This window comes from Trachymyrmex septentrionalis, unplaced genomic scaffold (assembly GCF_001594115.1).
Source record: "Trachymyrmex septentrionalis isolate Tsep2-gDNA-1 unplaced genomic scaffold, Tsep1.0 scaffold42, whole genome shotgun sequence".
Lineage (NCBI taxonomy): Eukaryota > Metazoa > Arthropoda > Insecta > Hymenoptera > Formicidae > Trachymyrmex > Trachymyrmex septentrionalis.
The window spans coordinates 440,725-467,444 of NW_017305590.1; the positions used below are offsets into that span (position 1 = coordinate 440,725).

Below are 26,720 nucleotides of genomic sequence, written 5' to 3' on the forward strand. Positions count from 1 at the left end.
AAAAGAAAAGAAAGAAAAAAAGAAACAAAAAAGAAGTCGATAACTTATAATGGTGGAAGGATTGTGAAGGATGTTTGTGAAGGGTTACACGTTGGTAATGAACTTTTCTTATACAAGAAAAGATTCAGTACTAATCTCACGACGCGAAAGAGGTCGGTATTTATAATGAATTCTTACATTTAAGACTGTCTTAAATACGGTCTTAAGATGTCATAAATCAATCGAAGATTATATTAGCATTTTAAGACATTATTTAAGACAGTTTTAGAATAAAAACGGACTATGAATACAGCCCCACGTTTCACGTTTCACAGATAGTCTTCTGTACTATGAATAGTCTATAGACGGAAAGGTTTAGAAACAGATTTAAAAAGAGACACTGTCCAACTGTACGTACATGTTGTACCTTCCACCATGCTTTACAACCATGCTTACAATCCATTCTTGCCCAATAACGGAATTCATTCAATGGATGACAGTAAACCTGAAATCCTTTAAGCAGGTGACATATTATCACCAATAAGAATAAAAGCAAATCAAAATTTACAACGCGGACGGAGTTAACTTAAGGGAAACTTTCCAATGACCAGTTAAAACTGTTATCATATAAAAAAAGAAAAAAAATCCTACAGATTTCTCAATTTCCCAATTAAATACATCCTATTAAAGAACATTCTCCAAAAAAAAACCTATATAAATCGCGAGGCACAACGCCGAGAACAAGAGAACTTGGTCTAGCGGTGCGTTTACTTATATTACATATACCGATAGTTCCTTTCTGCATAATAATTATTGCCTACAGCTCGACTGCCTATATTGCATTTTTGCACACAAATATAAAATTAAAAGAAAAAGCACGTATGCACACATGACATTATTGCGTATAAACTAAATTGCACACATAATATTATTCACTACAGATTGATTATCTATAAGCACTTTTGTGCAGAAATAAGAATTTCAGAAACAAGCTAGTCACATTTGCTTACACATCATTATTGCCTATAATACGATGTGTAAGCATTTTTGTGTACAAATATAAAATTAAGAAGTAAAGGATTGTGTGCACATAATACAATACAATATATATATATATATGTGTGTGTGTGTGTGTGTGTGTGTGTGTGTGTGTATTATTACTTATAGACCGATTGCGTACAAGCACGTTAACTATATAAGAAAATAATTTGTGTTTCTAAAACAATATTACGTTTTAAAACAGAGAATGGGGCAATCGAGTATATGAGACAATAATTTTTATTTGGTAACAAACTGTCGAATGTAATATAGACAAACAGTACTGTAGCAATCAATTTGTTGACAAATAGAGTCCTGTCTCTTTATAGCACGTTATTCTATATCAAAAGGTTTTTACACAGAGCTTTATAATAATATTATGGCAATAGAATAATCAAGACAAAAACAAATACTAACGCTCTAATATCAGTTGCTTTAATATAGTTCTTATTTGTCGATTTATAATAGTACATATATAAGTGATAGTCATACATAAAAAATAATAGTCAGTACATCAAATCTTAAAATAATACTCGTACTGTGTTCTGAAGACGCAGTCGGATAAATTAGCGTTAAGAAATCCTTTATCACGATTATTCTATACATTTAGAGTACATTTCGTTTTTACGCTCACACGCTGTAAAAACTAATACAAAACATACTTTTAAAATAGTACACATGCGATATGTAATATCATTCAAAAGCAAATCTTATCGCGCGCTCAATGATAGCACTTTCATATGCCACTCTCGCTGATGCACAATGAAGACCAATCGCCAATTGTACTTGATTATCTATTCTGTTGCCATTTCGCGGTTAGTTTTCTACTACGGTATTACTTGTGTGACTCTAAAAAACAAATAATTTTATATATCAAATGCATTGTGATACATTACAATAATTTATTATAATCTAATCATGAATATATAACAAAAATCCAAAGACACAAATGTGAATCTGCTTATGAATTAAAACGTTATATCATGAATGACCTCACTTTACATGTGTACAAGAAGTCCATGCACGTTTATGTGTGTAGCCCTTGTCACACATTAAACATTTCATATAACTTTTTATCACAATGTACAAAACTGTATTTATCTTTGTCACATTTTCTAAAAAAGGCTTCGCCGCAAACCTAAAATACAGCACATTTATGACTACAGAAATGTAAAAACGTAAACGATCAAATAAGAAATAATTAGAAAAAATACTAATTTTGTAACACATACTACGCAAACATGGTTTCTCGCTTGTAAGTATTTTTATATGCTATTTTAAGATCATAGGATAGACAAATGTAGATAAATATTAGTCACATTTATACTATCTTTCACGGGGATAATTCGTTTCTACATGATAACGCGAATACTGAAAACTTCCTCACGCACGATAAACTTGTAATTTTTATTATTGCAATGCTTCGCCTCCTCGTGCCTTTTTAGAATCCCTATTTGATTACGAAATAACCATAGCAACAGTTTTTTATCATTTGTTATTAATTAATTTAAAAATATACATCGAAATATTAAATAATTCCTCTAATTTTTGTTGCTTATTTAAATACTTACGTAAATACCTTTTCACAAAACTTGTATTAATAAGGTTTTTCTTCTGCATGAATCATCACAGACGACGCAAATATGATTCATACTGAAACGTTTTTTTACCATACGTTTCATTCAAAGAGTTTAACTTCATTATCTCTTTATTACGTTGCAAAGCTCTCGAGGAAATAAATTGGTCATTTTTAATATTAAGAAAGATTGTTGTTATAAAATGAATATGAAAATGATAATATGAAACGGATAACCGTTGAAATGATACAAAATTATCAAAAACATTAAAAATATTAATTACGAAAAACATAAAGCTTATCGCAATGTTAGCATATATATTCTCCTGTGTCATTGTGCGTTTGTTCATGTCGATTCAAATTTTGCAAATTTTGATTTAAAATTAATTCTTTTTTAGATTCAAATTCCAAACGTTTCAGAGATATTCTCAATTAATTTCATTGTAATGTTCTTTAAATTCCTCCATTTTTGTAGACGGTTTAAATTTTTTTGAATGTTTACTTTCAAATTTATCCACCTCTAAAGCCGTTGAAAAATATAATTTCTGACTTTATAAATTTTTTATCAAAGAAATTATATCACAAAGAATTACCGTTAACATAACTATTTCACTCATTAAACACCTTAAAACTATTATTTAATTTTCTGTAATAAAATTTGTGTATTTTATGAGTAGTAAATATTGTGCTACATACTATTATAATTCTTTAATTTCATACGACTTAAATCGTTCTTCTCGCTTTCTGGATATAAACCGTACTTCGTACGCATTTCGACATAAATCGGTCTTGACGCGAAATAGACCACTTTTAATTTCTTGACATTTGACTTGAAACTTTTCTTGACATAAAACTTTTCTTCATGTTTTTCTTGATACAGCACCTTCTACGACTCAGGCATCGATGTACTATTAACAATGTCTAAAACAACGTCGAACTGACATTCATAACTTAAATATAGAGTTATTAAAGACGTGCGTGTATTGTTTTTGATGGATATCCTATAATACGCTTTCACAATAATAGCACTATATAAAACTTTATCGAAATCTGTAATCATATTTTAGTATCTTTTACTGCTAAATTGATATATTTTATCGTTAGTGATAAGTATATATGGAATTTGGAAACTTATTTTATATATAAACGTTTCTTTATTTCTTTCTGATTTACATAATTAAAATAATCATTTGAAAACATGATATGTTAAAAAACATTGAAAATAGTTAAACGTAATTCAAATTGAATATGAATATAGGAACATAATGTAAATAAGAAACAGTTATCAAGGTTAAAAACATATTGTATAAATTACTAATGACTATGAAAAAAGAAATATTAAAAATAAATCGTATAATTGCTTGTCATTTAAAAATCTGATAAATAGGAATTAAAGAATTCAGTGAAGAATAGACAATAATCAAAACTTATTTGACGTTCGACGATGAGAACGGATTTAATTCCAGCAATAAAATTATAATAAAGTGATAGCTGTTATGAAAAGTAAAAAGAAAGAAATAGAATATATCATGATACATAATGTATCAAAGACAGAGTAATAAATCATAAAAAAAAGATACTTGTAAAATTAGATTTTGACCTGAATTTAAATTATAAAATTTTAATATCTGATTTAATATCTTACATGCAATTCTTATGACTCTGTCATAGTAACCAAGACAATAACGGTTAAATTTTTAATTTACTGACAACCACGTCAAAATCTTCAGAACGACTGAAGCAAAGTGTACGTAAATGTATATTTTTATATATATGTGTAAAATCACTAGATGTAAATCAAGTACTAGTACCTGTTTAAATAATTATAGTATTTTCCATTAAATGTTACATATCACAAAATTCTTTAGCATTTATTTCCAAATGTCGATTAAATTTAATTTATTAGAAACAGCGCTACACATTTTGTTGATGTTAATTAATTAAATGTACAAGATTAACTAACGTATGTATGTATATTTAGAAATTCATACGAATTGTCTTATGACTTTTATAGTAGGTTCAAATTTTTATAATAGGTAGTAAGTAGCATTAAATTTCATGGAATAAATTAAAAACTTGTCACATCTTACAATGATACTATCACAAAAAGGTTTATTTGTTTTAAGTATCAAAATAGAATACAAAATAATATACATGTCTATACAAAAAGTGTTATTATTTATAATTTAATATTTTTTATTGCCAAATTTTAAAATTTTATTAATCTTTTATATTTTTTAACTTTTATTAATTTATTTTTATTTATCATTGATTTTTGACTGTCACTAATTTTAAAATTTAATGTGTTAAAATTGCATTATGATCCACAATTAGACTCAAGAACTAGATGTAGATCATTAATTATAATTTTTGGAAATTTCGAATTTTTCAGCCAGTTGTATAATAGTTTGTATAAAACAGCAAAATATTGTTTTCGTGTTGCTTACAGATCGATCGCCTACATGCACATAAACTATATAAGATTATGATTTGTGTTTTTAAAATAGAAAATTTGCGTTTTTAATGTAGAAAATGATGCATGTAGACAATCCAATTGAGGAAATAATTTTTGTGCGCAAAACCAACTGTCGGTAAATATAGGCAACGGTACTGCAGGCAATTAATTTGTTGGCAAACGGAGTTCTGCCTCTTCGGAATAGCATGTCTATCAATATTTATATTAAGAGGTTTTTACGTAGAACTTTATCATAAGATTATTATGGCGATGATTCAATAACTAAATAAAAACATTTGCTAATGCTCTATAATCAGTTGCTTTAATATAATTCATGTTTCCTGATTTATAATAGTACATACATGAATAATAGTCATACATACAAAAATAGGCGCGTACATTTAAACTGAAAAATTCAAACTCGTCACACATCGAACACTCATACGGTTTTTTACCTCAATGTATAAAACTGTGTTTGTCTTTGTCATATTTTCTAAGGAAAGCTTTGCCGCAAATCTAAAATACAGAACATTTATAATTACGGAAAGGTAAAAAGAAATAGTCAAATGAGAAATAATTAGAAAAAATACTAATAATAATTTTGTGACACGTACCTCGCAGACATATGGTTTCTCGCCTGTATGTATTTTTATGTGCCGTTTTAAGTAGCTAGGATAGGCGAATGTAGATTGACATTGGTCGCATTTATACTGTCTTTGCGAATGAATCGTGTTTATATGATAACTCAAATGGTCCTGAGTTTTGAAAACTTTCTCACACATGGTACACTTGTAATTTGTATCAATGCAATGTTTGACCTCTATATGTCTTTTTAAAGAGGATTTGAAACTACAAAATAATCGTAATAATATTTATCATTTGTTATCAATTAATTTAAGCATAGACATCGAATTACTAAATAATTTCTCTAATTTTTGTCATTTACTTAAATACTCACTTAAATACTTTTTCACAAAGCTGGCATTGATAAGGTTTTTCACCTTTATGGATTTTCTCATGTTCGCGCAAATTCCCTTTTTTTTTAAACGCTTTATCACATTTTTCGCATTTGTAGGGCCTAACGTCAGTATATACGTTTATGTTGTTGCAAAATTTTTGAGGAGATAAACTGTTTATCTTTAATAATAAAGAAGAAAATTGTTAGAATACAAATATGAAAATAACACAAACTATAACAATCAGTGTCTTAAACGGTTTAGCTGGATCTTAAATGATTCTATAATTCTGTGTGAATTTATATATTACGTATGTAGTCTTTTGAAACGTGCGTCAAAATGATTTTTTGGTCTTCGAAACGCTAATTCTACTAAATTACTGCAGTAATATCACGAGTTAAATTGCCTAGCAATAATTAATAATTTTGATGCTTTTTCGCATCTTCGAACGATCTTAATAATGCTGAAAAACATTAGAATCTGTAAATAATTCATTCTTATTGCGAAAAATATTACCTCGGTCGGGAGTCGAACCCGGATCTTCTGCATTCCTGCGAGCGTCCTAAACCTTTTTTATTACCGAGATTAAATATATGAAAATATTAAGATAAAACGTATAACTGAGGTAATATAAAGTTATAAAAAATAACGAATGAAGATTCAACAAATAGCTAGACATTTAGCTCTGTCATTCAATTTAACAGATTCTTTACATTATTACAGATTAAAAACGAGACAAAACAATAAAAAAGGATCTACTAGAAAAACGGTTTAAAAAGAAACTGTAAATAAATTAAACAGCTGCAGTTCTCCTTTAACGTTTCCTAAAAAAAAACACACAGAGAAATGCATTTAGAAAATTAAAAGACTTTCTAGTACTTATCTATAATATTTTAAGGATTCTGTTTCACAAGCGTGTATGTAAAATTGAATTTAAAAAGACAAAGGAGATGAACTATGAATTTTCTTTTTCTTAAGGTCAAAGTTGTCAGGCGATATTATTGTCTTTATATCTAAACGTATTAAGAGTTGACTAAAAATAGCGGATGAATGAAGGCTGAGATGTAAGTGCTGACATCCCCAGGAATTCTGCCGCATTTAAAGATCAGTCTCTGTCTATCTTGAGGAAGGCAACGTCACGGTTTCATGACCGTCATGGTTGTTGCATGACGCATAACGTTGCATCGTGAGCGAATAAACTTATGCCTCTCTGAATTGTCAAGAGAGAACATTCTATAATTATTAATTTATAATGCTAAAATTAAATATTAGATTCGAGATCATTTTCCATACAGAAAGTTTTCAAAAATATCTCAAAAATGTCCCAATTAAAAAGTGAAACATTTTATAAAAATTACGAAATATGTCTGCAACATTTCTGAGACAGCTCTGAATAGAAAAATGTCCACGATTCTTGCACATGAAATCTTGTTAAAAGATTGCTGAAATATTACAGAAAGAATCTGCAATCTTTTTAAAATATTATCAAAAAGATTTCAGCTATATCTAGTACTTGTCGATATAATAAATTTAAATACTGTTTAAGAGTACCAATGAAATATATAATAATTTATATATCAATTGAAAAAATAAAGTGTCTATAAAAAGATAATGAGCTTAGCATGCTGACAGTGCAATTAGATTTTTATCGGTTATTTACTTCAAGTGGTAATCTTTGGAGTAATCGAGATTGGAATAAGACCTTTATAGAAACTTTGTAACGGAAGAAGAATTTAGAAGTTTAAAGAACAGCGTATCAATATTAATAATAAAGACTAGAATTATGTTATTGTAAGTTTTTTTTGTGCACCGAGAATGGTTCTATGAGAACCGAAAAGTTTGGAGAAAATTATTTTATTGTAAATATTAAAGTAAAAATCTAGTTGCACTGTCAGCATGCTAAGTTCATTGCCCTTTTATAGACACTATGTTTTTTCAAATTATATTTTATTGAGCTTTTGGAGACTTAGTTTTAATTTAAATATTATTTCTGTGAAGTACTTAAGAGTTTTATTTATTAAGAGTTTTGTTATCTGTTTACAGATTGAAATAAACTTAAAGTATTTCTCAAAAGTAATAATTATATCGCCGACTATTTTGATTAATTGATCACCCAAACAGCACCGATTGTTGCGAAAAGTTTTCAGAAATGTTTCAACCTTTCACATCTCATATACAACAATTCTAAAAGGATTCTGCAATATATCATAAGAAATGTTTTAACAGAAATGTTTTTAAAATCTATCATACAATAAATTGAAAAACACATTCAGAACAAACAGAACAAAAAATTATGATGTTAAAATGGCTTCAAAATGTTTACTAAAGTCATTTTATAAATCAATCATGATTCAGTTTAATGTTATTTTGATGTTGTGTGACTTGTTCTACTTTAATTGTGAAAAAATTTTGTATATGAATAACTTGTTCTGCTTTAACTGTGAAAAACTTTTGTATAATAAAACATGCAACGTTTGCAACAAAGATGAAAATTATATATTTTCTGTTGCTGTCAGATTTTCATCATGATGCTCAAGATGAAATGATTAATTATTTGTTGCTAACACGGTGCTGTTATGTGTTACGCGAGGAAAATAAATTAACAACTCGCGGCGTTTCTTCCCTTATAGAAGAGAACTACTTTATTTGGCACAAATGATGAAAACTACCTTGCACGCAGCATCTTACAAGTTCAACCATCTTACTTGACTAACTACTCCTAGTAGCGAAAGAACAGTGCACAAAAGGGACCACACTTTAATCACGCCATCTAGTGAATTTCATTACCGTGGATTCCCATAAGGCGCTATGTACAAACTTAAAACCAAACAACTGTCATGTTGCCGACAACTTATAATGTGCCATTATTGCTTACAGTTTGCTCTAGAAATTTCCACAACTGATTTCATATACAGGGTGTTTGGAAAATCGCCCATAATACTTCAGGGAGTAATATACTTCCGGATCCAAAAAGAAGGAAAAAAAAATTATTTAAACATAAGTTTGGAAATAAATTGTTTCCGAGTTATAATCACTTTTATGTGAAAAAAATTGTAATTTATTTTTCATAATCATAATCATAATTTATTTTATAGTGTTTTAACATACATAATTACATTTCGGACTATTTTGGCGTTACCTAGAATACACCACGTGGAGGCAGAGTCCGCTTGGTATTCCTCTTTTTTTATTCTTTTTATTAAACATTTTTTTTTATTTTAGAGAGATGCCAGACTATATCTCCATCCTGGGCAACGCCGAAATGTAATTATTTATGTTAAAACACTATGTGTTTTAATAATGGGAAACTAATGTATAGCCAATACTGGTCAAATATTGGAGCTATCAATATTGGTCCAATATTGGAAAACCAATGTATAGTCAATATTGGCCAAATATTGGAGCCTCAATATTAGCCTAATATCGGAAAACCAATATACAGCCAATATTGGCCAAATAAACTTTTTGTAAATAAAATAAAGTACAAATATATCCAAGATAGATAAAAATATAGAAAAACTTAAATTCTTAATTTCTTAATTTTTTAATTTAAAATTCTTGAATTTTAAATTAATTTTTCTGTTATCTTTTTAAATCTTTTTGATTTAAGTTAATATAATGTGCAAGCATCTCCGAAATAACTAATCTCAATCACTTTACAAAGTCCAATCACTTTAATTCATATAACATAATTTGCAAGTACATGTCTGGTTTTCCGTGAAAAAAAATTCTCGACTACTGCGACAAGCATGCACGACAGGTATCGTCTGTGATCCTAAATTATTCGTCGTTTCTCTATTGCAGAGCCGGGGAATCTTTGCCAGGTACCGCGCGACCCGACGCGACGTCGATGAAACGCAGAAAAGTCTCATCTATCATGTCGAAACACGTAACGCGAAAATAGTCGCAAGGATACGTTCGGGGCTGGACTTGGCGTTGGGCTCACGCGAGTGTGCGCGACTATGCGCGAGTTATCGGATTCCCAAGATCCCTGATAGTAGCAAATTATAGTAGCACGAGGCTTTGGATTGGTCTCGGCAATTTTGATTGAGCTGAATCAAGTTGATGGCTCACAATCATTTCCAAAACTCACGGTTAATTCTTAACCGAGGTTCAACTTATCCTTCATCTCTTTTCAATTCTAGAATTCGATAAGTTAAACCTCGGTTGAGAGTTATAGCGAATTCAATTGTAAGCACTAGTACGCACTGGTACATATTAGAGCCGTTATACATTGACTTCATTTGAATATAGAAATGAAATGCAAATCTAAATATTTTCTCTAATAGTACAATAAAATGAATTGAGTATTTCACGATTTAATTGATTTCTATATTTATTTCTAAACATATCTTCATTTTGTGTACAACGACTTTAATGTGCATCAGTGCGACTAAGTGCGTCCAGTCGGATTCGCTATCAGTTATTGTGAGTTGTGAAATTGAACCTAAGTGTCAGTCATGATTGATAAATTCTGATGAACAGCAAATGAGATTGATCAGTTCCAACGAAGGAGTAATCACTTAATGCAATCATTGGACAAAGTTCTCAAAATCATTATAAAATTTATATAAAATCTCTATGTATAATCCGATAATTATCATATGCAACTACGAGAAATCACATGTATAATATTAAATAAAATCGTATATTTTATCAAATAATTCCATATATGTAATAAAAAAAAAATAATTTGTAATCAGATGAAATCATATGAATTCATGTAATCTGTGGGACAATATTTCAGCTAGTGGTTATCCCTTCGAGTTCCAATATAACAATCGATCGATTAAGTTAATAGCCGCACAGACTCTTGCATAAAGCATAATGTATAGTGTATAAGGGAATAAACCAATCGAAATTCTTCTTTTCCATGGAATGGGAGGAAAGAAAAAATTCTGATTAGTTGATTCGCTTATGCACTATGCATTATGCAAAAGTCTGTGCTGCGGTCTTAACGGAGCTGATGAGACCGGCTTCATGTTATTATCATAACGTTATCACGGATTTCTGTCACAGACAGATCACTCAGACAAAAGTAAAGGGATATGAACTGGATATTATCTCGACATTGTAGACAATTCGCAAACTCTATGATTTTTCTACTGTTTCTGATTTTATTCACATTCATAAGGAAGTTCAGAATACACATGTCTTCCAACTTAATTTTTTTTATTCTCGGTATACGTTTTATTCTATTTTTGTATGTGAAAAAATCAAAATTGACAATTACAAAATTAAATTTAATTGATAAATGGAAATAAATTATTTAATAAAAGACTTAATGAATTCTTGCGTAAAGAAAGATGCATTTTTTTAAGATTGCGTTTCTTGATACGGCTAATCGCAGCAGATATTTTAACTGTATAATAATAAATATAGATGTCTCTGGAAAATCTATGTACGTACCGTGCTTCATTGATTTTGCCAAAGATATTTCAAACCGTGGGAAAGGGCAAAGTAGGCTCATTCCTTTAAGAGTATGCAAAAGATGTATTATTACGCAATGATAAGAAGAATATTACGAGATGCAACATGAAAGGAAGGGCTGCTGTTGATTACGCACACGTTAGGGATGATAAAAATATGCGCCGAGAGTCAACTTTGACTTCTTTGTATATCTAATACTTAGCATCTCTTTAGCTTCATAAATGTCGAATCAATTTTTATTTAGAGAAAATTTTATATAAAATCTTTTTGAATTTATTAATTTATCGCTAAATTTTAAAAATTAAATGTCTTGATAAATGTCGAATAGATTTTTATTTATAAAAAATCTCTTTAAACTTATTAATTTGTCACTCAATTTTCAAAATTAAATATCTCAAATAATTAAAATTTTGTTAAAATGCGATCTATCTAGTAAAAAAAAAAACAATTTTTAATTTAGAAAAAAGAGAATAACAACATTAGTAAAACTTCAATTTTTGGAGATGTTTCATACTTTTTTTTTTACATGTAGAAGGTTATATGTAATAAAAAATAAATTAAAAGCCGTTTCATTAAAAAATCATATTTACTTTTATAACAATTCTAATATATTGTTAGTTTTTCCTTTGGCTTTTATTTTCGCCAGTACTCTTTTGGAGAAATAAATTGAGGATGCTTTATCGTTCAAAGCTGTAGCTTTATATTTTTTATTTCGTTATAGATACGTGCGCGCGGTATGCATTTACGTGAAATATTTTGTTCCAATATTTTTGAACAGTAGGAAGAGTGCTTTCTATCCGACAAAGAAGGATGGAACAAAATGAACGTGCGAAGTATTAATAATTTTACGAAAGCAGACGCAGCAGACACAGGTTTATTTCTGCGAACAACGCGATCCTCGGGAGTCCGTCAATTGTCGGTCGGCTATGCGATAAATATATCACGTCTACAACGGACCAGCATCCGCATAATATTGTTGCTAGCGAAGAAACACGTCATACAAATACCGTTCAGACGCGAGAAATTAATCTCCCGCTATCTCCAATTTGTGAAACGAAAACGTGACGTCCCGAAGGATCCTTGAGAAAGCTGCTATTACAACCGGTCAAGCCTACGCTCTAGGCCAGGGGCTAGGCTAGGCTATTTCCGCAATTCAGCTTATGAACCGAAATAGTCCGTAGAGAGGAACTTCGGAACAAGAAAATGTTGAGACTGTCTACGGGGATCCCAGTGTGTCTGACTAGCGCAAGATTGTCTCTATACTTCTTTTCACTCAATTTTTCATCATCGTTCAACGGCACTGTTGAGAATTCGAATTTTCATCCTGTGTCCACTTAGTTTTCTAAATACAGCGGGATTAAGCTAGACAGTAATCTAGCAGAGATATAGATCTCCGCGAATTATATAATATCTCTTTCGAAAATACGTGGACACAGCGACGAATATAATGCGACTGGCTTTCGTATAAAAGTATAAAAGAAATTACAAACACCGGTTATTTCAGTTTAAAAAATCTTTTTGGAAACTTTCTTTGTTTTTTCCTCATATTTTCAAAATACTTATATAGAAAATTTATCATAACAATATATTAATTAACATTTATAAAACTAAATACATATATATAAACTTATAATTATTATTTTAATTTAATTTATTGTTTAATTCCAAATGAATGCATTTTCATTAAATCATTAAATGATATAAAGAAGACAAATATAATATATACATATACATATATATATATTCTATGTATGCGCGAACGACAGTAAATTTATAGAAATTTATTAAGAAAAGATAAATGCACCTAATATATTGAACAAAACATATTTCTAAAGAAATAAAAAAATAAACATATTCTTATTTTCTATGTCTAAATATCTCACTTAAATGATTTACAATTCTTGACAGAATTCGATGTAGAATTCTGTTATAATTTTATGTCCGTGTAATACGAAAGATATCTGAGGAATCAGAATATACATACGTAGATAAAAATATACATCAAAATACATAGCATACTTATTTAATAATAAAGCAAAATTCTTGAAATCTGGCGTGAATTATAGTGACGTTAATTATAGTATCATCTAGTGACTTCGAAATATAATGAGGAAGAATATAATTCAAAAAGTCAAGTTTTTTCTCTCTTTTAATTGTCACTGTGAGCGGCAGGTACATGTCGGCGCGCTCATACTTATTCGTACCACTCGGACCGTGATTGCTCTCCGGTCTGTGCACAACAGCTATTTCCACTGCCGATGCCGTCGGCGACGATGCGACAGGTGCTAAGCTATGCCAGGCGGCGCGATGCTGCATCGGCGACGAGGTGAGGATTTCAAAATCCGCCAACGAGAGAAGCCCGCAACGGAGTATTTTCAATCGTCTGTACGGTCGCTGGGCGATATTCCTCCGTTGTCCTGGGAACAGCACCGGACCGATAGGTGAAGGCGAACGGATAGGTGGGTTCGCAGAGCATATTTCTGGCCGAAGTCACGAGATTTTACGGGCGGTGAGCGGTAACGAGTCCGTCATTCGAGAGGGAGGAAAAGATAAAGAAAAAGAGAGAGAGAGAGACAGAGAGGAACAGAAGAGTCAAAGACGAAGACAAGGGATACGCGTAATATACATGTGACGATGAAGAGGAACGGGGGAAATGGAGGAACGATATTCGAAGAGAGGACGGACTTACATTGCTTTTGGTAGACTCGACATTGCCAAGCAGCAGCCAATTTTCGGGAAAATTCCATTAATACTCGTGGCTTTGTCCCACTTCGAATTGATGATTCGTCGTCGTTCTATATATTGCACATTAGGACAAATCATTTTATATGATTATTATGTGAATATTCATATCATGTCTCTTTGCTTCCATATATACAGTTTTTAAAAAATTTACTATCCATTTTTTTCAATATTTCTTCCTTTACAAATTTTTTTATTTTATATTAGATATCTCAAATCCAAATTGGTGCATGAATTTAAAAAAATATATACTACTCAAGATTACAATGATAAACAAATTCATTATAAACACTATAAACAGTGATGGGTAAGATACTCTTAAAATTTATTTAAATACAGTTACATGTACGAAAATTTATCTAAATGCAGATATATTATAGATACATATATTAAAATATATATAGGTATAGATATCAGATACTTTAAAAGTATCTTCAGGTACATTTTAGATACTCTTAAATTAATTTTATTGTAATAATGGTAATGTGTAAAAATGTATTAGTAAATTTATTGATTGATTTTTTTGTTATATTTAGATAAAACTTAAAATTATATATCGTAAAACGATTTAGAATGAGAATTATAAGACGATATCATTCATCATAATTTTACAAATTAAAAAATGCTTTAAACATTGTATTTCCAGCTTAACTATACATATATTAGAAATTCTACAATCTAAGGTCATTGGCTGCGTTCAGCAGAAAAAACAGTTGTGTTAACCGTAAAATTCTTTAATATGACTGATTTGCATTTAGATCTAATGAGGAACTAAGGGAAAGACCAATCATGTTGTATTGTACAATAGAATTTTGCCACAGCAAAGCTGATTTTTTTTCTGCGGAGTGGAATCAATCGACAATTACACATAAAATAGAATTATGACTAAGCTGAGGAAATGAATCTGAAATATAATAATCACCAATTTAAGTTGGTGATAACTCGATATGAAAGCAATCATTCACTCCTTCTTAAAAGTATATTCAGTCTTTTTTGTTACTCAGAATAATTAATTATTATCTTCCAGTATCAAATTTCTGTAAGGGAGGTGTAGAAATATATTATAATATTAATGACAATAAAATAAAATTTATACATCGTACATGATACAATAATTGCGATGATGTGCGATCATATGTTCACATGATAGATGTTCCGGTATGTTGAAGACTCGCCAATGGATTTCAATTTCACAGACAAGCGCCGGCGTGCGTTTACACTGCTGCCAAATGTGTTTACGTGTGTCGTGATCCAGTACCGTTTTTACAAGTTTGAGAAATGTCGTCCGCCCACGCCGACGTTATATTTTCTGTATTTGTACACGTTGATCGTCCGCCAGGATTGCATTTGCGTACGTGGAACTGCACGAGATTGATATCTCAATATGATTTTTTCAACGTGTGTTAGGTCATTAAATTATATAATAGCGTAATAAGATTAAATAAGATTAAAAAGCAGTAAAAGAGACAATTAAATCTAATAATCGACCAAAAATATTAATTGTCTAATTAATCATGTTAGTAGTTCATTATGTAAGATCTGACTCTCCTTCACATATATATTTGTAACTCAAGGATCAGTTAAAAATATAATATTATACAAACATTAGTATTATATAAACATTATGAAAAAGACAGTGTTCACACAAATCGAATTTTCATTACAAAAAATTGATTTAAAAAATGTTAACGATTACTTACATTAAAATACTTACTTTTAAAATATAATGTAATAACAATGAATTTTTCGGCGACATTAAACCTTGCAACAGATGATCGTTGTTCGTTGCGAAAAATAAGATTCAAACATGAAAATTTTCAATTTTCAAATCTCAAAAAACATCTATCAATTACTCTATAGAAGCAATCTTATTTTTCTTCTTATTTCAAGATTTGATCGAGCGAATCACGATTGCATCGCGAGTATCAATCAATTTTGAGACGGTTCGATTTTAGCAGTTTAATTAACCCAATTCCGTAGTCCTGGGTCCGAGCCCATGCGGACGACCTTAATTTCGTCTATGTAGTATGAGAGGAGGGACCATTTCTCGAGGAGTCCACCTGCCATCGGATACCAGCGCGACCAAGCTGACTGTCCAGTCGCACGCCCACACAAATTGCTGCCGCATTATTTCGAGTGTTTTGGCCTTGGGTAGCAGCCAGAGAAAACTTTTGCGGGGATATCGATGAAACGCAATGATTCTTCCTCAGGACTACTTCGATCGGAAGATGGATTGCTCGGAAGTGTAATCGGTGACTTTAACTTGCGAATTCTTTATTTTCAACACTTAGCGGACACCTCGGAAGAAATTTGGATATAATTTTGTACTTTTTTAAATAAAACTGTACGAATAAAGACATAATAATACAAACATAATAAAATTTTAATTATATTTTTTCTAAAGCACAAATTGAAAGAAAGATCTTATTCCCTATTTGCAATATTACAATAAAAATTGCAGTTTTACTTTTTCAGAATCTATAATAAACCGGACGCTGAAGTATAGTTTCACAAAGGATTTGCCTCATTTTCTTTCGCAGATAAATTTCCGCTTTAAAAAAAGTGTCACGGAACACACGTGAGGAAGTTCTAACATACGATTTTCCGGAATGGCGATGACGAGAGAAAGAGTATTGAGGAAAAAAGAATACAAAAAGAATAATTATACGTGGCAATCGATGGTTCACGATTGTGGTATAAATAATTGGACTCTTTTTCAAAAAAGAAGAAAGAGAGAATGTATCTTCTAAGTGCGATCACTTCCTGCTCGACTCGAAAACGAGCTTCAAGCTTCGTCCAACTTAGAACTCTCGCGACGAGTCAAAATAATAATAACTTCTGTGAAGATTTCGTTCCTGAGCTGAATCTTAAATTTAAACAGAATGGCGACAAGCATTGCAGCAAAGCGTAAAATACTTGTCGTTTCTGCATCTCGGTCGCGTACCGCCCTGTGTTCCGCTCTCTTAATTCTACGGAACGATAAACAACCTTGTTGTTTATGTTACAAATGACTTTTTGTACGCAGTGTTTCAGAGCTGTCAATTTTCACTTTGGTGACAGATTCGTTCACCAATTTGGAATTCGATGTTCTTAAAGGTTCTGGATTGCAAACAAAAAGATATCGTGTAAAATAATTACGGAGTACTTTAGAATACTTCGTCTTTTATTATTACATTAAATAAAAGTATCTCATTGTCACAGTTTCTAAATTTTATTCTTTTAAATCATATTCTTTAACTCATATCCTTTTTTAAAACTCAAATAGAGTCAGATAGACAATATGTTCTTCAAAAAAACATATTATAAAATACTGGATTCTTTATTATATCTTCAAGATTTACAGTCTATTTAAGAGCTTCTCTGAAACTTTTGATGCAGTACCCATGCGAAGATCCCGCCAGAAACGATTAAACTACCCCTGTAGTTAAAAAGAACAGGCGATTATATTATATTAACATACATTGTGTATATTATATTCATACATGTATATAACAATAAAATATTAATAAATAAAATACATTTGAATTTACACGAATAATTCTATAATCATAGTATTTTTTGAAAAAAAATTAATTTTAATTCACGTATTCTTTATTCAAAAAAGATTCGCATTACTATACTCATGGTATAAACAAACCGCCAAATTTTCTTTCAAATCATAGAATAAAAAAATCATTGTAATTATTTTTAAAATATATTTAACATTAAAATTTTAATAAAATATATTTGACTTTGGAATATAAATTTTAATTCTTCCGTTTGATATGTAAAGATCGTATATGAAATAAATATTAAAAAAAAAAAACACTTTATTGGACAGGTCAAGTTATTTTGATAAAGTTGAATGTTTTACAAGCAATCGTGGAAAAAAATCATAAAAATACTGAGACCATCGAAACTCTATATAATAAAATAGAAGAATTTTATTATACGGAATATGAGAGTGCGAATGCAAATTCGGCAATCTAAATATAATTTTCATTGCGCTCAGAACGTGATAATGACGAACGCGGATTGATATATCGATTATATGGGACAGCCAGAAAAACAAGGAACGCAAATCTTTTACTCGCAAACGTTAGGTAACGTAATGACCGACCAGATCGGTCGTTAATGCCTTCGCAACAATTGGCAATGCGAGTTGCGGCTTCTGCATCTATGGCAATGTCGACGCTAATTAGAGATTTTGCAAACGCAGCTCAATTGGGAGCAATTAATTTATTTGACGTAATATGTTCAGTGGCATTCCGCCACTTACAGAAATCAAATCGGCCTTAACGCATTGCAACTGCTGATTGAAATCGTACGACATCGTGATGTGCTCGGAAACGGTACATCAGGACAAGGTGTTCCAAAATCATCTATCTTATTCAGCCACAAACGGCTAATATTTGATTTTCAGTCTCTTCTGCATTAATGTTTAAACAAGTCGCCAAATTTTATTTTAAATCATAGAAATATACTTAAAAAAAATAAGTGTAACTATTTTTTAAATATACTTAACATTAAAATTTTAATAAAATATATTTTAGTAAAATTTCAACGTTAAATATATTTAAAAAATAGTTACAATTATTTTTTTTAAGTATATTTCTATTTTCGATTTGAAATAAACTTGGCGGCTTGTTTAAGTATCAATGCAGAAGAGACTGTAAGAATCAAATTTAACTTTAAAATATAAATTTTAATTCTTCCCTTTGATACATAAAGATCGTGGAATAAATATAAAAAGAACACTTCATTGGACAGATCAAGTTATTTTGGAAAAAGTGCTATTAAGACACTTTGAAAATATGATATAATTACTGTAAGCAAATCGTGAAACCGATTGAATGTCGATGAATGTCGATAATCAAAAATTTCTTCCAGATATAAATATCGTAGATTGCCAATAAACAAAAATAATTGCATGAATTTCTTCAAATAAATTGAACAGACTGATTACTTCGCGTCTGATTTCGAAAGATTATTTGTTAACGGGATGCATGCCAAATTATCATACTATGTCTATATAGAATAGTCTGATTAATTATCAATTCTTATACATACCATAGGATAAATTGAGCCGAGGGTGAATGCCGTATCGGATTATAAGGAACTACATATAGCTCATTGTTTTGCTTGAAGTGTAGTAATATGTCTTGTGCGCTGTAAAACAATTAAGGAAATCACTTTTGATCATTGCGTCGCAAACGAGAACGTGTCCAACAATCTCGATCGTCCCGCGCGACAAGATAAACGTAATAACGCGTTAAGCCAATTTCGCGTGACAAAAGTTGCACATGTGTGGCAACATCAAGTGTAATAATAGATCGTTAATAATAATGTACACGGTGGTGTAGACAGTGGCGGTCTTTTAATAAGCTCTGTAAATATATCTGCAAAAGTTCGTTGGTAAAAGCGACATAAAGACGGGAACAGTGCCAATGACGAAGAAAATCTTACGCGTACAATATGACGCCATCGAGTCAATTATCCGTTGTACGAATATTCGGAAAAGTTTCATAAAAAGTTTTGTTCTAGCAATAATCTTTGAGATAATTTACTTTTTAATTGCAACGAAGAAGAGTCTTCTGCACATTATCTTCTGTGCACAAACGCACAAGTAAATATTGTAAGTATTTTCTTATCAAATCATTTAGCGATAGGGAGACAAAATTATTCTCAAAAGTGATAACAGCACGTACAATTTAGCAAACAATCCGTAACGATAGACCAGTGTGAATGCAGCATATAAAATATTAGTTTATTTCTCCAATAAAAAAAAAAATGAAACTGACGAAAGTGTACTGTGCGAATACTTGCAGCATTCAAATAGTCGCGAGGTACTTAATACGCGCCTTCCCTAGAAAATAAGTGGAAACAAATTTACTGAATTAGCGATATATATTCGTCGGTTTGTGTTTTCAGACTATTCGGATTAGACAAGCACAGTCGATCGATCAATCATACAACTAGACCAGAGAAATAAACTTTGGCCGAACGTATTTCGGCATTACAAAGCACTGTCATAATTCGAAGTAACATTATGTCAATCGAATAAATAAATCGATCACCTTAGTTATAAAATATAGTTCGAATGAAAATTTTAGATACAACTGAGATAAACATATCTATCCATTAAAAATATTGTACGATCTTTATAGCTAATTTCAGTCTCTCTAATTTTATTAAATCCACAAACTCTCAATAACTCTCAATAAATTATTTTTCTAAATAAAAATAATTATCATTCTTTCAGAAATATTAAAATTAAAGAGCTAAAATTATTTGAGCTTATTTGATTAATAAATATTTTTTGTTTTATGATAATTAGAAACTGACATTTACTTTTTTAAATACTAAATTGATTGGAAAACTATCAATGTTTTATCCACTATATTCTGAATACTTAAGTGAGATCGATTTCTAATTTATTCTGTATGTAGAAAAGGAAAAAATGTGGGTTTTGTATACTATAATATAATTGCTTTATATGAAAATGGATAAAGAAGGCATACTAAAATCACATTTTGTACATTGATGAGTATATGCGACTGCCCTTGAAGACTATCCAAAATAGTTCTTCTACCTTACACTGAAGTTTCATACTATTATAAAATATATTTCCTTACTTCTGTATAACTGTATTTTGTATAACTGTTTAATATTTATATTTATCCAATATGTAGAAGAATGAACCAAAGATAAGATAGTTTCAGCTCTGTCGAAAAAATAAAGATTTAATTTCTTAGGATTCTTCGTGTCGCGTTGTGATATTTTCACATATATCTCGAAATCGGACGCAGTTGGCAGCAATCGCTTTTTCACTATATGTATAAAATTGCGTCCTATTTCTTATACATTTAAAATTTGTATAATCCTTCTCGTTATTTATATATGTAGAATATGGGAAACATTTTAAATAAGAAAAAAAAAGAGATTTAATAGAAAACAAAGATTACTAACCTTCCGTGATTTGCTACTGCAACTAACATGCGTTTCGGTGTACATTGTTTCACGTCAACCATGCCAAACTTCGACATTTTTTCAGCTACCTGCAAATATTTCACAACAATACAAATTGGCAATAATAAATTATTCACTTTATACATATATACAGCATGTATACAGCAGATATATGAAATAAATATTTAACTCCCAAAAGGAACATATATTTTTTTTATATGACGCTAGAAACGTCCTTGGGACTTATTGAAGCTTTTTATTATTTTGTTTTTAATTTGCAATACTTGACGCAAATATATATTACGAGACTTATAATTAGCGTACACGAAAAAAACAAAACTGAAAAATAAGATTGTGAAAAATAAGATTGTGAAACATACAATTATTCCAAATCATTGCAAAAATTAGAGCTACATTCCAAAACGGTCTCTCTAAGAAAAATTTTACTCACAATATATATTATACATATATATAACATATATAGAATACTACTTTGAGCAAAACTTTCTCTGAAGAGAACATTTTGGAATGTAGCCTAAAAAAATATCGCAGAATCACCAAATCCTATATATGTTTCAATCAAGTACGGATTAAGATTCCAAGGTTTTGAACGAATTTTTAATATTATATACAATAATTAAATATAATACCTGTAAGGGAGTTACTGGTTTTGGTGTTAACATTTTCACATAAAGCCATTTTGGTCGAGTGGATTTAGGTTCAGGTCCGCTAAATCTCTAGAAAATGTATGTCTTGTATATTTAAAAAAAATGGTATATAGTCGACTATTCTTTTTTGCAAAATAATAATAATTTTATACTTTTCTTACCAAATATGACGTATTGCCACGTATGATATTTACACAATTTTCAAAGCTTTTTATGCTATTCATCAACTCGGTATGTGTAAACTCCTTTAAATTTAAGCCTCTAAAATCACACATAAGACCGAGTATAATATGTATGCTTATAGTAAGAGTAGAAATAAATAATTGTTGCTTTTTAATTATATAACAATCGATAACTTACTGTTCATATTGCTTTGTAGCAAATATATGAGTCATTCTAATAAATAAATAACCGGCAAAGTAAGCATCCCATCCGGCGGTATGATATTTCTTAGAAAAAACAGTATCTAAAAATTAAAGAATGTAATTCATAAATTAATAGTAATACTAAACAAAATCAAGGGATATAAAAAAAAATCTACCATTTGATTCGTCTGAATCTGTCTTGACTTCAATAACAGGCGATCCTGGCATTATATATTTTCCATTACTTTCTGTAAAATGACTCATTAAGCCATTTAAAGTATTATGTTTCCACTTTTCTGAAAAGAAAAAATTTACTTAATGTTTATATATAATCATACAAATAAATAAATAAATATTTTAAATATTATATTTAATTACCTTCTGTTTGGAGAATTTTTTTCAGTTCATAACTTAAGAATTTGGTGTCATAAATTGTTGGAAACAGTTGATGTATATTATTCTTAAAATCAATATATTTTTCTGCAAAAAACATATTATATTCATGATTTACAATTTAATTTGCATCTCCATGATGTATACTGTGAGTAAAAAACCTCAAAAATAAATATGCTATTATTACACAAATACATACGTGGTAATGGCTTATAAAATTGTTGATGTACAAACATAAAGTCTAAAAAAGCATTATGTGCAATTATAGGTTTCTTCAAAGTAACCAAAAGATCAAATACTTTTGAAAAGCCTACATATGACTCAAATAATGCATTTTCTAATATAGAGCCTTCTTCCTGTTCCAAAATTTGTCTCGATTCTGGTGGTACTTTAATCACAATTATCTAAAATGTTATAAAAATAAAAATTTTGAAAGTATATTTGAGCGTTTATCTCTTAAAGAGCAGCATGATCATACTACGTTGTTCCCAGAGAAAGTCCAAATATTTGAGAAGCGTTTTCTCAATTCTTTATGCATAAAGTATTGTAAAGTTGGAGTAGGGGATTCAACTTTAATAGAATCTACTTCATCACTAGTTGTCTTCAGCCATTCAAATATTTGAGTGACTGCATTTTTTACATCATCTTCTTCCTTGTAAGAAATAGATTGTTCCACGTTGTTAAACAATGTATTCTCCTGTAGCTGTTGTTCTAAGAGTGTCTTGTCAACCTGATCAAGGTACGAAATACCATTGTAGGCCAGCTGAAAAATTTTTACACATATATATTCTTTTGCTAAATAAAACATTAGATATAATTTGAGATTTTTTAATCAGATAGCAAGTTAACATTATTTATCATCACTTTGAAGTCAAAATGATAACAAATAATGTTAGCTTGCTCTCTACGAAATAAATTACTAGTAAGAAATAATATCTGTAATGGATATATATAGAATGCATATATACTTTATTAAAATCAAATCCATACATAGTCAGGAATTCTAGTGACGCTATCTGCCAAAGAAAATGTCTATTTTTTGACGGTATAGTTCTAGGTAGCAGAAAGAAATTGAAAGCCTCCGTAGTGTATTTATTCTCATCGTGAACTCGTTGAAACGCCGAAATACCGAATTGAATTATTATGTATGGCTGAATGTGATTCCTATTTTTCTCGTAGCGCTCGTGTATGGAATCGAATAAGCTACGATAAAACATCAAGTATTATCATCATCATCCATCGAAACCTTCCTTATTCGAATTCGTCCCCGGCAGTATAAACTAACCTATTTCTTATATCGTCGCCTTCTATACCTGTGAATTCTCCATCAATCGCTATGAAACTAGCGTTTTTCAATGTCTGCTCCAGGTGTGGATACACCTTGTTAAAATTCTGATTCGTGACTTCAATCATATTTTTTCGCACGTGCGAAATAACTTTACGAAGTAACTCCGAGCGCGACCATTTACTTGCATCTACTCCAAAGTGCAAAACAGTGTGATGGCGCCATTGCGAATTAAATTCAGCTCACAGCTGTTCGCGATGGTATTGCCATCATGCTCGTTCATGGTACACTAATTTCCAATTCTTTCGTCGCTTTCAATAATACTTAAAAGTACTTTTTCAAATACATATTATGAAAGTTTTCTATAACATTAGGAATAATTGTATCACGTTAATAAATATTTATCTGTAGATGTAATATATTTACAAAAAAATATATCTAATAATATATACAAGTAAAATAAATAAAAATTTATAATGTGTAATTTTAAAAAGATAAAAGTATTAAAGTTTTCAAATATTAAATATTAGATACGTTCTTCATAAAAAAGGACATAAATGAATTTATTAATAGTCTATTATTATCTATACATATATATTTTAAACTTTCCGATAAAAAATTTGTTATATATAAATATGTATAAATATGAATAAACATACAAAAATATTTATTAACATATACAATCATACATAAAATATGTCCATATATGTCATATATCTCTCTTTCTTTTGTAAAATTACTTTTTGTAATAGAAATAATAATAGTAATGTGAAAAAAAAATTAAAAGATTAATTTTTACGTTTTATTTGTTTTAGAAAAAAATCAAGTTTGAAGAAATGTAAAAAAAATCCTTATATGTATAATTATATATAAAATTATACATAATTGTGTATGAGCAATTTTTTTATATTTCTTTAAATTTGTTTCTTTCTAAAACGAACTGCAAAACTAAAACACTGCAAAAATAATCCCTTTAATTATTTATGTTTTCACATTGCATGAAAAATTTTTTATCGGGTTTTGGAATGTTATTGTAAATGAATTTTTACCTAAGTGCTAATTCAAATTTATATTACTTTACAGTTTTTATTGTTAAAGTTTTGAGCTTAAAATAACATTTATTAAGACTATTTAACAAAAAAATTTATTTTTTATATTAAAATTTATTTCATTTATTCTACATCTTGCAACTTATAAAGACATAAAAAATGTAAACAATTTTTTTAATTACGTGAATTTCATCCAGAATGTTAATGTAAGAAAAATATAAGTAGCATTCAAAGATTAAATATATAAAATTTCCTTTTAAAACACACACAGTCGACATAAACAGTTGTTTTATCCATCTTGACATTAAATAACAAAGATAGAACAAAACTTCCCAATAAGTTGACGAAATAATGTTTTAACAATGTCTCAATGACGTCTTTAACAATAAAATGTTATTAAAACGTCCTCTATTAAAAAAAATCACGTCACACAGTTGCATGATAAAATCATATAATTAAAATATGTAAATCATGTCACAACAGATTGTTCCAAATTAGTACGTGATTTTTTAAAATCAAAAACAAATAAGAAGTAACATCATTAAACATAAATTTATACACAAACAAAAATTTAACAAAATATCATAATTCTAGAAAGAAGCGATTATGTTACAAAAAGTAATCATTCTGATTTTCGCGTTTGCGAAGAATATAATTTACAAATTTACATATAAATTATGTGCGCTATCAGAATAATTAATTAACTACTGTTAATTAATTAACAGTATTTCGCGATATCGTTAATAACGTCGTTGAGAAATGCTCTGAGTATGAAGGATACTATCGCGAAAAGGTCATAAAGTTCACGATTTCTCTGAAGATTAACAAGTATCATGTAGATCCTTCGAGGAAATACATGTATACAATTTCTTCCGTGCCAAGAGACTGTAAACGGCACGACATACACGTTATAGTGTTTCCGTACTTGAAACATCTTTCTTTTAATCGAGAATCGACTCTCTCTCTGGCAATGAACTTACTCAAGCAGCGCTAGTGTATCCGCGGCAACGACGCTGGACAGTACTTACCTTCTCTCGGTGGCTTGCTTTTCCACGCTCTCGCGTCTTTCTGGCTATCTCAGCTAACAAGTCCCGATTCGCCAGGTGCACCATGCTCTTCAGATTCGGGATCTTCGTTGGCTTGAGCTCCGTGGTCACGACCATCATCTACTTCACGCCCATACCAGGTAAGGAAAAAGTTTATAGAAGAAAAAATTTAAAAAATAAAAAGCAAAAACGTCTATTTTGTGTATAAATGCGAGATGAAAGTATATCCCTTTATTTATGAGAGCAATTTTCTTTGTTTATCGCGAAGCATTCAGCTTATATTTTAAAATATCAGATCAGAGTGAAAAATCGTCTTGTGAGTCGTTGTGCTACATTCAGTATAGCTTTTTTGATATTGTAACACTTTTAGCAGAAACGGATAAAAAAGTAAAAAATTGCTAATAAAGGAATAACTGACAATGAAAGATTATATATATTTATTTAATTTGTTCTTATCTTGCTTCAAAATTTTTTATTAACGCTTGAACATATAAATTACATTTATTTAGATAAATAATTTTTATTCAGATTTTTATTTGCTCTACTTTTTTGTTGTAACCTATTTAAAATATAAATTTACAAATATAAGTATAATTTAAATACAAGTATTTAAACAAATAAAAAAATCTGAGTAAAATATAATATTTATCTGAACAAATGTATTCCAAAAGTTCAAGCAACATTAAAAAATTTTAAAGTAAATATAAATTTCATTTCAAAAATAATCAAATGTTTTAGTATCTATGTTTTTATATTTTTGCTTTAATAAATAAATGAAATGCCTTTATTT

At 29.6% G+C, this 26,720-nt stretch overlaps 3 protein-coding genes across 4 annotated transcripts in view; 1 reads left to right on the forward strand and 2 right to left on the reverse strand.

Annotated features, from left to right (window-relative positions):
- Positions 1 to 5,444: 5,444 nt before the first annotated feature.
- Positions 5,445 to 5,888, reverse strand: LOC108751218 (oocyte zinc finger protein XlCOF14). The gene is made up of 2 exons (XM_018491292.1): positions 5,663 to 5,888; positions 5,445 to 5,564 (listed from the first exon to the last, which is right to left on the reverse strand). Exons 1-2 carry the CDS (start codon positions 5,828 to 5,830, stop codon positions 5,505 to 5,507), a joined length of 228 nt encoding a protein of 75 aa, XP_018346794.1. The 5' UTR covers positions 5,831 to 5,888; the 3' UTR covers positions 5,445 to 5,504.
- A 9,425-nt stretch (positions 5,889 to 15,313) lies between these two features.
- LOC108751216 (poly(A)-specific ribonuclease PARN-like domain-containing protein 1) lies at positions 15,314 to 24,050 on the reverse strand. 2 transcript variants are annotated; one of them, XM_018491291.1, is made up of 12 exons: positions 23,836 to 24,050; positions 23,519 to 23,753; positions 23,029 to 23,313; positions 22,750 to 22,954; positions 22,536 to 22,637; positions 22,334 to 22,453; positions 22,153 to 22,258; positions 21,954 to 22,053; positions 21,775 to 21,861; positions 21,125 to 21,213; positions 19,226 to 19,324; positions 15,314 to 15,537 (listed from the first exon to the last, which is right to left on the reverse strand). In XM_018491291.1, exons 1-12 carry the CDS (start codon positions 23,961 to 23,963, stop codon positions 15,477 to 15,479), a joined length of 1,617 nt encoding a protein of 538 aa, XP_018346793.1. In that variant the 5' UTR covers positions 23,964 to 24,050; the 3' UTR covers positions 15,314 to 15,476. The 2 variants fall into 2 exon arrangements, with proteins under 2 accessions (XP_018346793.1, XP_018346792.1); XM_018491290.1 differs by lacking the exon at positions 15,314 to 15,537 and adding an exon at positions 17,414 to 17,594.
- A 1,835-nt stretch (positions 24,051 to 25,885) lies between these two features.
- LOC108751246 (laccase-4-like) overlaps positions 25,886 to 26,720 on the forward strand; it is a 22,590-nt gene continuing 21,755 nt past the window's right edge. The window contains exon 1 of the mRNA XM_018491334.1: positions 25,886 to 26,070. Coding sequence (XP_018346836.1) covers positions 25,995 to 26,070 — 76 coding nt within the window. The 5' untranslated portion in view covers positions 25,886 to 25,994. The remainder of the gene's footprint in view (positions 26,071 to 26,720) is intronic.

Coding starts and splice junctions, on each gene's coding strand:
- LOC108751218 (XM_018491292.1), bottom strand. CDS start 5,830: ATGTGTGAGAAAGTTTTCAAAACTCAGGACCATTTGAGTTATCATATA. Junction 5,565..5,662: donor AGAAACCATATGTCTGCGAG/GTACGTGTCACA, acceptor TCTGTATTTTAG/ATTTGCGGCAAAGCTTTCCT.
- LOC108751216 (XM_018491290.1), bottom strand. CDS start 23,963: ATGATTGAAGTCACGAATCAGAATTTTAACAAGGTGTATCCACACCTG. Junction 22,454..22,535: donor AAAAATTCTCCAAACAGAAG/GTAATTAAATAT, acceptor TTTTCTTTTCAG/AAAAGTGGAAACATAATACT. Junction 21,214..21,774: donor AACCAGTAACTCCCTTACAG/GTATTATATTTA, acceptor AAATATTTGCAG/GTAGCTGAAAAAATGTCGAA.